The 12,180-nt window shown below is 44.1% G+C and overlaps 1 protein-coding gene across 3 annotated transcripts in view; it reads left to right on the top strand.

Annotated features, from left to right (window-relative positions):
• LOC137528061 (carbohydrate sulfotransferase 4-like) overlaps positions 1–10,386 on the top strand; it is a 67,577-nt gene extending 57,191 nt beyond the window's left edge. The window contains exons 1-2 of one of the 3 annotated variants that reach the window (XM_068249308.1): positions 2,921–3,000; positions 9,020–10,386. In XM_068249308.1, the coding sequence (XP_068105409.1) occupies positions 9,033–10,145 (1,113 nt within the window). In that variant the 5' untranslated portion in view covers positions 2,921–3,000; positions 9,020–9,032 and the 3' untranslated portion in view covers positions 10,146–10,386. Of the gene's footprint in view, positions 1–2,920; positions 3,001–6,569; positions 6,640–9,019 lie in introns of those variants that run through there. The other 2 variants (XM_068249306.1, XM_068249307.1) reach the window with 2 other exon arrangements.
• Positions 10,387–12,180: the final 1,794 nt, after the last annotated feature.

Genomic DNA, 12,180 nt, shown 5'->3' with positions numbered 1-12,180 from the left:
TTATTACAAAGACTGTGATAGTACAAAGTGTTGCAGTAAGCCAGAACACATTAGAATAGCTTTTGGAACTTGTAGGATGATAAAAAACAGGATGCAATTTTTGTTACGGAGTCTCTTTAAAGTTAGGGAGTCAGTGTGTGGTCCAGTGAATATTCCTGTACGTTCCACTCATGATGATGAAATTCAGTCTCAGTTTATGGTGGAACCTTCCCTGGGACATCTGCCCTGTTCTCAAAATAAAGTTCCAGTTTTGCCCTGTAACATGGATAGTACAGAATCCTTCTTAGACAACTTGAAAAATGATGTTCCTGAGGTCTTGTTTGATGATCTAAAGGTCTCCGAGTTCCTCCCAAAGGGTGCAGAACTTGTAGGAGATGTCTCCTGCCCCCCAGGTCCTTCTGAGGTGTTGCCCACTTCAGTAGGCATTGCTGCCTTGCTGACTACTTTTGCAGCTCTTGTGGAGCTTCATTCATGTGTAGTCAATGATGATGTTACAGTTACAGAAAATTCTGAATTTGAGTCCGAGTCTTCTTTTGAAAGACCAGTACCTGTGATCTTTACTCGTGATGATTTTCTGCCCGGTACTGGTTTTGGTCTTGTCGTGTCGGACTCTGAGGTTGGCAGTTCCCCGATATGTCCTGAGGTTTCTCCTGTACTAGTGTACCCCGATGTGCTCTGTGACCCAGAAAGCCCAAGTGTGCCTCGGTTACCACCGTACTCAGATGCTTCCTCAGTGGAGACATGTTCTGATATAGCCTGCCTGCTTGCATGCCCAGAAGTGGTCCCTGAAAGTCCTGATCTTGATGGGTGTCCTGCTAATTTTGAGTCTGGAATGATCATAGGTTCCATAGGGGTTCTTGGTGGTTCTCCATGTGAGCCTGGTGAGCGTTCTGGCTTCTTGGGATCTCTGCGGAGCTTCAAGGCGTTCTGGGAGATTCCGGGAAAGGTTTTGCTTGGTGCCCTGAATACGATCAGCAATGGCTTTGGTGTTGTAAGGGACACTTCGAACAGGTATTGTGGCAGGTTTGGTATTCTTGGACGCTCCTTGGAAGGTGGTGGGTATTGTCTGGAGGGTGTCGATGGCTTCTTCTCTGGTGTCCACAGTCCTGATGGGTGTTACGCTGAGACTTGCAGTGCTGATGGGCATGTTTCGGTGGCTTCTGCTTCTGATGAGGTCGGTTTCGGATGGACTGACTCTGGAATTGGGCCTTGTCGGGCTGTCCTGACCTTCATGAGTCTTCAGTTAGAGTTTTGTGATGTTACCAGTCTTGAGGGATGTCTGGAATCCATCCCTAGAAGGGGGGGTACTGTGATGATCCGCTCAGCTGGCTGCACAGGCAGACAGCTGTTTGTCCATTCCTCTAGTCTGTGGGCTGCAGGTCTCTGGAACAGAGACCTGTCTTTTCATTGCAAGTTTCTGTTCTGTTCTCTTGCTGGGGAATTTGCATACATTCGTTATGCAAATCCCCTACCTGCCTTCTTTGATGACTGGCACTATAAGAGCTTTATGTTTCCCAGAATGCTTTGCTGGTCATTTCCCTTCCATGCTCAGTTCCTGATGGACACTGCTGGAGTGTCAGCCATTGCTATCTAGTATAGTTAATTCCTGGGGGTTGCTTTAGGCTCCCCTTCTAGCCCAGTCAGGTTGTATTATCTGTATTGCCTGTTCTGTCTTGTCTTGCCTGTTTGCCATTGTCCTGTCCCTATGGTGGTTGACAGGAAATGGTTCTGATCTATGTTCTTGGAGTATAGCTGGTGCAGCGGTTGCTACCAGCTATCTCTTCTGTTCTGTTTCCTGGGATCGCGCTAGCTACTTTGTGCTAGCGCTGGGGATCCTTCTGTTCTGTTTCTTGGGATCGCGCTAGCTACTTTGTGCGAGCGCTGGGGATCCTTCTGTTCTGTCTTGTCGGTCGCGATTGCGCTGTCACCAACGGCGGTTGATAGCGAATCGTTCTGTCTTGCTGAGATCGCACTAGCCGCTAGCGTTAGCGGCTGTGGATCTTTCTGATCTGTGTTCCTGCTTGGATCACACTTGCTCTGGCGGAAGAGCGGTGGATCCTTCCTGCCTAGTTCTTGTTTTTCGTGTGTCTGTCTTGTCCGCTGCGCTTGCTACAGGCTCGGTGAGGTAACCGTTAAGCAAGCGCTCGCGTCCCCTGTTTCATGTTTGTCTGTTTATGGTTAGTTAGGCGTGCTTGTCTCTATTGTGCTTATCACGTGGAGATCGCGCATAACCGCGTGCACTGTTGCGAATGAGTGCGGTGTTCGCGGTTAGCTAGCGGTTGTTATTTTCCGTATCTCCTTATTGTATTTCCTGTGCCTTTGCTACCCTCGTATTCTATTCTGTTCTGCCTTGTGTCACGTCTCGCGATCGCACCTCTCGCGATCGCGTTCCTATTTCGTATCTGCTGTTGTGTGTGCGCGGTCGCAGAGTGGCGACTGGATTGGCGCACACACATACAACCTATCCCTTTTGCTCCATCTCATTCGCAATCGCCTCTCTTGCGATTGCGTTCTGCGCTTCGTACAATTCCTGTCTGGCACTTGTGGAGGTACAGAGGATTGGTTCCTCTGCACTCCCCAGCGCCATCTGCCGACAGGAATTTCCCTCTACAGGTGCGTAGCACCTTTTGCTGGGTGCCTGCTAATTATACGCTTGTGGAGGATCTCCGCCGTGTCAGCGCACGCGTTGTGCGCTGATCACGGGGAAAGTTCCACAATCGTGACAGGTATGCTTTTTAGTGTAAGAATATTAGAGTACAGATTCTCTTTAAGAGCACTTTGCAAGACAAGCAAACAATTTTATGAAATTTTGCTTAGATAAGCAAGCAACGTCTTGATATACAAGCGCAGAACGTACATGCGCATCACGTCATCACAACTGAAACAATGTTTCTTCTCTCTTTTTGACGCTGCAGGGTTGTACTTCACTTGAGTGAAGGGAATGTACAAAGTCCCATTTCCGTGAAATCCTCAAAAGTAGATAAAAGCAACTAACATTGGGTGAGCCAACAGTTAGTAATGATTCTGTTAGTTGTAGTGAAAGTCTTGTTTACATTTTTACTTTATACAGTACAGTACTTTTTATTAACCATTTCAGCCCGCAGGTATTTTTCACCTCTTGGACGAGAGGAATTTTCCCCTTTCAATGCTCCTCCCTTTCATTCACCAATAACTTCATCACTACTTATCACAAATAAATAATCTATACCTTGTTTTTTCCACCACCAATTAGGCTTTATGTTAAGAATTATTTTATTTGAAATGCATTTTGACAGGAATAATACAAAAAAAATGGAAAAAAAATATTATTTCTCAGTTTTTGGTCATTATAGTTTTAAAATAATACATGCTACTGTAATTAAAAATCAACACGTTTTATTTGCCCATTTGCCCCGGTTATTGCAACGTTAAAATTATATCTCTAGTATAATGTATGGTGACAATATTTTATTTGGAAATAAAGGTGCATTTTTTCAGTTTTACATCCATCACAAATTTTTAGCCCATTATTTATTTAATAATAAAAAGCCCTCTTGACATATATAGTATAATTTTTTTTTTTACATAAAGTAAGTAGGTGTATTTTACTATTTGGCCACAAGATGTCCCCTCTGAGCAAAATGCTATGTAGCGTGCAACTACGCTACATAGGATACAATGTATTGTTACATTGTAACTAGGGGAAGTGACGTAAGGTTTCACTGGAAACCTGAAATCACATTGCCGGCGAGGAGATTAAGAAATGTAATGATCGGGTGGCGGAAACCGTCAGAAATCAGCGGCAGAAGATAGCGCGGCGGCTCTATGTAAGAATAAACACTGTTTTTGAACAAAAACTGTGTTTATTCTCAGCGGACATGCTCGGTTTGGCACAGGGGACTTTTGCTCCCGATTACAGCGTGATCGCGGGCATCTGCCCGCACGATCGTCTGCAGACCCCCCAAACTTCAGGGACGTGACTAGCGCATCCCTGCGGCTCTAGTTGCTGCCACTGCGGACGTGAAGCTCACGTCTGCGCTGCATAAATGGTTAAATATTTTTCTATAAATGTTTTTGGATTGTGGAACGAATCATCTACATTCCCATTAATCCTTATGGGGAAATTTGCTTTAATAAAGAGCGATTTGGATTACAAGCATGTTTCCAGAATGAATGATGCTTTCAAACCAAGGCTCCACTGTACTGCAGAAATGATACCTTTTAACGGCTTGCTGGAAACAAGTTTCCTATCTGAAAATGTGCTGGAAGAAGTGGACTAGCTCTGTTAAAGCTTACATTCTGAAAACAGTTAAACGGTATCATTTTAAAGGTGGCCATACACAATTCTTACACAATCCATACACAATTCTTCAGTCACAATTTTATTTTTACATCAATTTTCACATTTTTTTTGCCAAATTGTGGATTTGCATGGGACTGATTTCTGTGGTTGATTTTAAAGCCCCCATACATGATATTGACACGAAGTTTGATATGTGAAGGCTAACCCTAGGAACATTTTTTATAATGTTCCCAGCTTCCCACTGTTGACCCTGACATACATAGCAAATCTGGTGACAATAGAATGTGCAGGGGATTTACAATGAACCAAAATCCTCTTTAACCTCTTGAGGAATGCAGTGTTAAGCCCCCTAAAGACCAGGCCACTTTGCTTAAAAAGGCCTCGCTGCAGGGCCGCACAACACAGCACACAAGTGATCCCCCCCCACCTTTTTCTCCCCACCAACAGAGCTCTCTGTTGGTGGGGTCTGATCGCTCCCCCAGTGTTTGTTTGTTTGTTTGTTTGTTTTTAATATTTTTTGTATTTATTTTCTAATATATATATATATATATTTTTTTTTTAACCAAACCTGACCTCCCTCCCCCCACCAGCCAATCACTGTGAACTGCTGTCATAGGCTTCAGCCTATGACAGCCGATCACCTCTGATTTCCAGGAGGGGTATGCCCAGTACAGCGCTGGTGTAGATTGCAGCACTGTACAAGGTAATTAGATGGCGGTTTCACCAACTAACAGTCTCAGAGCGGCGACCGCCGCTGGGAGGCTGAAGGCGGAGCAGAGCTTGCGCGATCTCCTGCAAAGCGAGCCCCAAGGACTTTACGCCGATCAGCATTAGGGGGTGCTGGGGCTGCCGCCGCGGCCACGCCCAACGATGTGATGCGGTCGGCAAGCAGTTAACCTCCTTAGCGGTAACCCCGTGCTGGACACGGGGTAAGCCGCCGGTGGATGCCGCTCAGGCCCTGCTGGGCCGATTTACATAATTTTTTTTTTTGCTGGACGCAGCTAGCACTTTGCTAGCTGCGCCAGCACACTGATCGCCGCCGGCCCACGCCCGATCGCCGCTATCTGTTGCGGCGCGCGGCCCCCCCCCCAGACCCCGTGCGCTGCCTGGCCAATCAGTGCCAGGCAGCGCCGAGGGGTGGATCGGGACTCCCAATGACGTCCTGACGTCGCTGACGTCATCCCGCCCCGTCGCCATGGCGACGGGGGAAGCCCTCCAGGAAATCCCGTTCTTTGAACTGGATTTCCTGATCGGAGATCGCCGAAGGCGATCGAAGCGGGCGGGGGGATGCCGGCTCGCTACATGATTAAAAAAAACCAAAAAAAAAAACCTGCTGCGCTGCCCCCTGGCGGAATTTTTCATACCGCCAGGGGGGTTAATTAATATGACATTGCACTAGTTTTCAAATGCATTTTCCCCTTTGAATTTTAAAATCGCCTTTTATCAAAAATATTAAATCTTTTTGAAAAACTATATATTTTTTTTTCAAATTTAACTTTTTATTGGTACTTGTTAGGGCTCGTCTCCACTAGTGCGGCGTGCGTCTCGCAGACGCACGCCGCACTGAGCGGGGGGGTGGGATCGCAGGTGAATCACATGAGCCTCCGCGGCGAATTCTGCGGGGGGTTCCGGGCGAATCGCTCCCGCAAGCGATTCCACCGCGGCGCCGTCATCCCCTATGGCAGAGTTTCCCCGTGCGAATCATGTGCAGGGAAACTCTGCAGAATCGCGGGAGAAACCGCCCTAGTGGAAACGGGCCCTTAGAAGACAATTACAACATATGCGTTATATTGTACCCAAAGAATTTCCTTAACATCAAACATTTGGTGAAAAATACAAATAAAGAACAAAGTAGAACATTGCATATAGTATTCGCAATATAACGTTATTGTTGCTAAATAGATAAACTTTTACACAAAGCTTTAGCGGATTACAGCATTGATTATTTTAGCTGCTCATATCTATCTTAGTAATTATTGTTATAAGGCAAATATAGAAATAATAATAAGGCAAATATAGAATAATAGAAGCATGACATTAAAATATATTAAAAAATAAAATAACGTTGAAAACTGTAAAGACCAGATCATTAATAGTAATACCATATAATAGTAAATAACAAATTTTGTGTGGGATTATCTTACATTTACATACTTCATTGCCTGTTCTATCTGAGCTTAATTATGGCTTATATTTCTGGGTTAATGTAAATATTTTTTACATTGACTGAGTTTATCTCTACTGCAGGAATAAATGAAAGTGGTCTCCGTCTAAAGTTGTCACATGTTCTCTGCTTCCGACGTACCATTCCATTCTTAAGTTGTATTGAATGTTATTTATTAATTTAGACATCCAAGGTATGTCATCTGTTTTCCAATATTTGCATAATAAATTAGCGCGCAGCACACAAAACACGTGTAGTGATAAACTTATCATGTAACCCAAAACCCCTCAGACCAACATTAACCTTTTGGGGACCGCCACCATGAGATCCTACGCCGCACTTGTGGCTGTTCTAGCCTGATGCGGAGTAGGATCTAAGCTGCCCGCCGACGTTACCGCTCCCCGACATGATCGTGTGCACCCGGGAGGGGAGATTAAGCTGTCATATGACAGCGGACATCTCTCCTCAGTGTTCAGCGGCCATCGCGTATGGCTGCTGGTCACGTGATCACTACGATCGCGGGCGGATCAATTTGACAGCTGCGGCGGTAGGGGGGAAATAAGAGGATCCACTCACCTCCCTGCAGTTTCCGTGACGATCAGCGCTCCCCACCACTCCTGCCGGCATCTCTGCTCGTTGTGACGTAAGTCCCGGGTCACGACTTGATGACGTCATCAAGCCGCGACCCGGGACTTAGCGTCAGTACGAGCGGGGATGTCGGAAAGAGCGGTGGTGTCTGCAGCGGCTCTTCACTGGAGCCTGGAAGGTGAGTGAAAGCTGTTGCTGAAAGGGGGGACACCTGGCCAAACAGGGGGACACAGCCCAGCAATAGTATTCAGCTGCCTGACCCCCCAAATGCTAACCCCCCCACCCCATGCGCAGTGCCTGGTCCTTAAAGTGAACCTCTGGACTAAAAATCTACTCAGCAGAACTGAAAAGGCTTGGTGTTTCTTTAACAGTTTCACAGCATCAGAACTTTGTTTTTCTTACCAAAGCATCATTTGTAGCTGCATTTTTAGCTAAGCTCCACCCATCAAAGAAAACTGTGCGGGCTTTTTTTCCCTGATGCTGTGCAAAGCATGATGGGATTTCCTATGTTGTTATTCACGTTGCCTAGCAACTGGGAGGGGTGGTCAGCACACAGGACAGTTGGAACGGTGTCTCATGCTCCCTGTCACCTCCTTTCAACCAAAAAGATGGCTGCCCTCATGAAATCAAACATTTGCGTGTTCTTTTAAAACAGGGTGGGTAAGAGATTATATTACCTATCTATTTTAATTAACATAACTAATGTAACTTAATGACAGTATGTTTGTTTAGGCTGAAGTTCCTCTTTAAGTGGGGTTAGGCGGCCGGTCCTGAAAGGGTTAAGTTAAGCCAATTGCGGTGTTATTACTATTTGTTGTGACAAGACCTTTTGTAGAATTAAAGACACACATTGCCTATGTTGTTTAATTTTGGGACATTCCCATAACATACTGTATGTGCTAATGTTCCCGCATTCACACAACCTCTCCAGCACATATGGGAATTAGAGGGTGAGAGCTCAGCTAATTTAGCTGGAGTCAGATGCAAAAAATGACAAATAAAATACTTATCCAAAATTGGAAAATCGGAAAAACTGAAAATTGGAAAATACCAAAATCAGAAATTGTTGGAAATCGGAATTTCTGCGGAGTCGGAATTGGGAACTTACAACCATTACGGCTCAGCATCACCAATGTGATAGGTAAAGGCTCTTATTTAATTCACTTTTCCTTCTAAGTTTACTCCTTGATAATTTTTCATCTTCAGTTAAAAAAAACAACAACTTTTCAGCACTCTGTAATTGAAAACATACTTGTCAATAAAATACATTTTAAACCACCAGCAAGCAAGAAAATACTCAAAATAATTTTGATAGTACTTTTCCACCTACTTTTTAGTCCTTTTTGATGCTGAAAATCTATTTTAAAAAAATGTTGAAAAATTATCTCCTAGGAGAAAACTTGGGTGAAAAAGTGAATTGAATATAGGTCAAAGTCTGTCATTTGCAAAAGTCAGTCACCATGGCTGGGCCGGGGCAGAGGCGAGAGAGGCTCCAGCCTCAGGGCGCATTGTAGGAAGGGGCGCACAACTCACTCAGCTATCATTCCCTTATTGTGTTTGAAGCAGAGAGAAATAAGAAAAGGGGATACAAGGCAGTGACTGCAAGCCAGATAACTAGAGATTAAGGTGTTGGAGGCCCTGGGGCGCCTCTTAGTCCAATAGCAATCAGTATGTGATGGCTGGGGTGGGAGGGATAGAGGTGCGCATTTTGGTGCCTCAGCCTTTTTTAGACACTTTTATCATTCTGGTACCTCTGAACAATTGTACGCTAATTAAGCAAACATTGTCTGTTACGCTCCTCTCAGCTGTCTGGTAAATAAGTTATGTTCCTGAGTGCTGGAATAATCTATGTGCAAGGTGTGGCTGTGAGTGATGTGTGACAGGGAATGGGTTTGTTTGTGACAGTGGTATATAACCTTATTCTTTGGCATGTATTTATTTACCTTTATTCTCAAAACTTTGTTCTTTTTTTTTGTCTCCCCAAGAGTCACCGTAACGATGCCGGTCCGCAATATCTTCTTCTTCCTTCTCTTTTTTGTCATCATATTCATTCTGTACCAGGCCCTCAACATCAGCTATCTTACCTATACCTCACCTTCTTATGAATCTCAGAAATCTCCTGTCCACATTCTCATCATATCTTCCTGGCGTTCTGGGTCTTCCTTTCTTGGCCAGATCTTCAACCACCACGAGGATGTCTTCTACCTCTTTGAACCAGGACATTCAGTCTGGATGAAGTTTCGGAAAGAGAGTGTTGAGTTACTCCACTACTTGGTCAGGGACCTCTTTCACTCCCTATTCACTTGTGATGTGTCTCCACTTCGACAATACCTTTCCAAGGGTGGGAAGAGTATCTCGGAGATGGGTTTCTTTGCAGAAAGTCGTGCTTTGTGCTCTCCACCATCTTGTTCACTTTATGTTCCATCTGAAGGATTTGATCGTCTCAAGTGCTACAGCCGTTGTAGAAATGTCTCTCTGGATAAAATGGCAGAGGCATGTACTAAATACAGTCATGTGGTGATGAAAACAGTTAGAATCCTAGATTTATCTGTCCTTCTTCCACTTTTTCGAGACCCTAATCTTGATCTACGGATTGTTCACCTTGTGAGAGACCCCCGAGCTGTTGCATCATCAAGAAAATATTTTAGCTTAAGTATCGAGGATCAAATTGTACTTCAGAACAACAATGAAAAAAGCAAGAATGACAAGGTCATGTCAAAGATCTGTAGATCACAGGTAGCCATAAACAAATTTGCCAAAACAGCAAAACATTTAACACGTGGGCGATATATGTTATTACGTCATGAGGACCTAGCTCTAAATCCCATTAAGAACCTCAAAGAGATTTATGAGTTTGCCAACCTAAGGATGTCTAGGGATATGGAAAGCTGGATCTATAATGTCACGCATAAAGAGGTCCTAACAAAAAGAGGTTTCATGACTTTTTCAAAAAACTCCTCATCAGTTATCCAAAAGTGGAGATGGAAAATGGATTTCAAAAAGGTGAAGGGGGTTGAACAGGTTTGCAAAGAATCTATGGATTTGTTTGGCTATTTGCCCGTAAAATCAGAAATGGACATGAAAAATGTTAGTGTAGAACTTATCGTTTAGCTGGGAATGCAAATGTGGTGCACTTCGAAACAAAGAACAGTAAGTTGAACTTGTCTAACAAAAAAAGTACTAAACAATGTTTACAAAGAAGGCCTAGTGTATTAAAAAAGTTCAATCACCATCATCCGTGTGGCACACTACCTGCAAAGAAGAACACACCCTTTCTCCGCTACAAAATGCCACATTGTTTAAGGATGCTTTGGCCCTTATTCAATTCACTTTTTCCCGTAAGTTTTCTCCCAGGTGATAGTTTCCCTGATATTTTCTCCTACGTTTTCTCCCAGGTGATATTTTCCCTAATCAAACCACCAGCAAGCAAGAAAACATGTAGAATAATTTTGACAGTACTTTTACCTCAACTTTTTGGAACTTTTTCAGTTGCAGAGTGCTAAAAACCTGTAAGGTTTGCTACAGGCATATTTGAATACTTACCTTGGTTGGTGGAAGTCCCTGGACCCTCCGGAGGCTTCCCCGTCCTCCTCAGCCAGGCCGATCCAGGGATTGGACCACTGAAGCCTGACCGCACTGCGCCTCCACATTAAAACGGACCTGCTCGGGCTCAGGCAGATGAAGCCAACCCCAATCGGGTCTGTGATATCGCATGCACATGGATGTGCTCAGCTTTTTCTGCTAGAATAAAGGCTGCCACACACCATACAACAAAATTAACCAATTTTTACAAAAATTTGATAAAATCAATCAATTGTACAGAGAAATTGAAAATTTTTTTATTTTTTTTTTATTCGTTCGAGAAATCTGATCACATTTCCAGTTTTTACTCAATAAATGAAGAACGGGGGTGTTGGATTTTTCTGATCAATTTACATAAAAATGTACTCTTGTAGGGTAGATTGACAATTACTAGATGTACAGACCCAAGCAATTTTTCCTGAGTTTTCAATCATTTTTTTCATAATTGGGGAAAAACTTATTTAAATAATCAGACAAGTATGCAATTCTTGAAATGAAAAGATATTTAAAAAAATTGTATGGTGTGTGGCCACCTAAAGTTTTATCAAAATTATTTGTAGTTTTTTTTTTCATGCTTGCTGGTGGTATAAAGGGCATTTTATCGTCAAAGTGTGAACATATCACCTAGGAGAAAACTTAGGAGAAAAAGTTAATTGCATAAGGGCTTTTGAGTGGGGCATTCTATCTGCTTTGGTAAGAAGTGGATCATTGTCTACTGGACAAAGCATACTGCAAATATTTTACTGAAGTCAGGTTGGCTAAATTATAGGTGAAGCTTCAAAGGAAGCTTTTTTTTCAATTTTTCATTAACCTTTTGAGGACCGCAGTGTTAAACCCCCCTAAAGACCAGGCCATTTTTTGTAAAATAGGCCACTGCAGCTTTAAGACTGAGCTGCAGGACTGCACAGCACAGCACACAAGTGATCCCCCCCTTCCTTTTCTCCCCAACAGAGCTTTGTGCTAGTGGGGTCTGATCGCTCCCCCAGTGTTTATTTTTTTTATTTTTCAAATAAAAGTAACCTTTTTTTAAATTTTTCTCCCCAGCCAGCCAGCCCTCCCTCCCCCCACCAGCCAATCCCCGTGATCAGCTGTAATAGGCTTCAGCCTATGACAGCCGATCACCCCTGAGCCTCTGGAGGGGACAGCCGTGTCCCACGGCTGACCCCAGTACAGCACTGCCTTAGATCGCTCACTGAACATGGTAATTAGATGGCGATTTCGCCGTCTAACAGTCTCCGAGCGGCGACCGCCACTGGGAGACTTAAGGCGGAGCGGACCAAGCGGAGATGTGCACCTACCAAGCGGAGTGATCTCCTGCAAAAGCAAGCCCCAGGACTTTATGCCGACCGGTGTTAGGCGGTCCTGGGGCTACCGCAGCGGCCACATCCATCGGCGTGACGCAGTCGGCAATAGGTTACTGTTATTAAATACCGCCAGAGACTCCGTCCTCGACTAGTTTAGTTATAGACACATAACTCATCAGGAGACTCATCTCCTGATGAGTTATGTGTCTATAACAAAACTAGTCGAGGTGAAAGTTTTTGGGGGCGAGTCTATGAAGTGA

Source organism: Hyperolius riggenbachi, chromosome 8 (genome assembly GCF_040937935.1).
Source record: "Hyperolius riggenbachi isolate aHypRig1 chromosome 8, aHypRig1.pri, whole genome shotgun sequence".
NCBI classification, from domain to species: domain Eukaryota; kingdom Metazoa; phylum Chordata; class Amphibia; order Anura; family Hyperoliidae; genus Hyperolius; species Hyperolius riggenbachi.
Note: the sequence above shows the minus strand (reverse complement) of the source record. Positions and strands in the feature narration are given on the sequence as shown.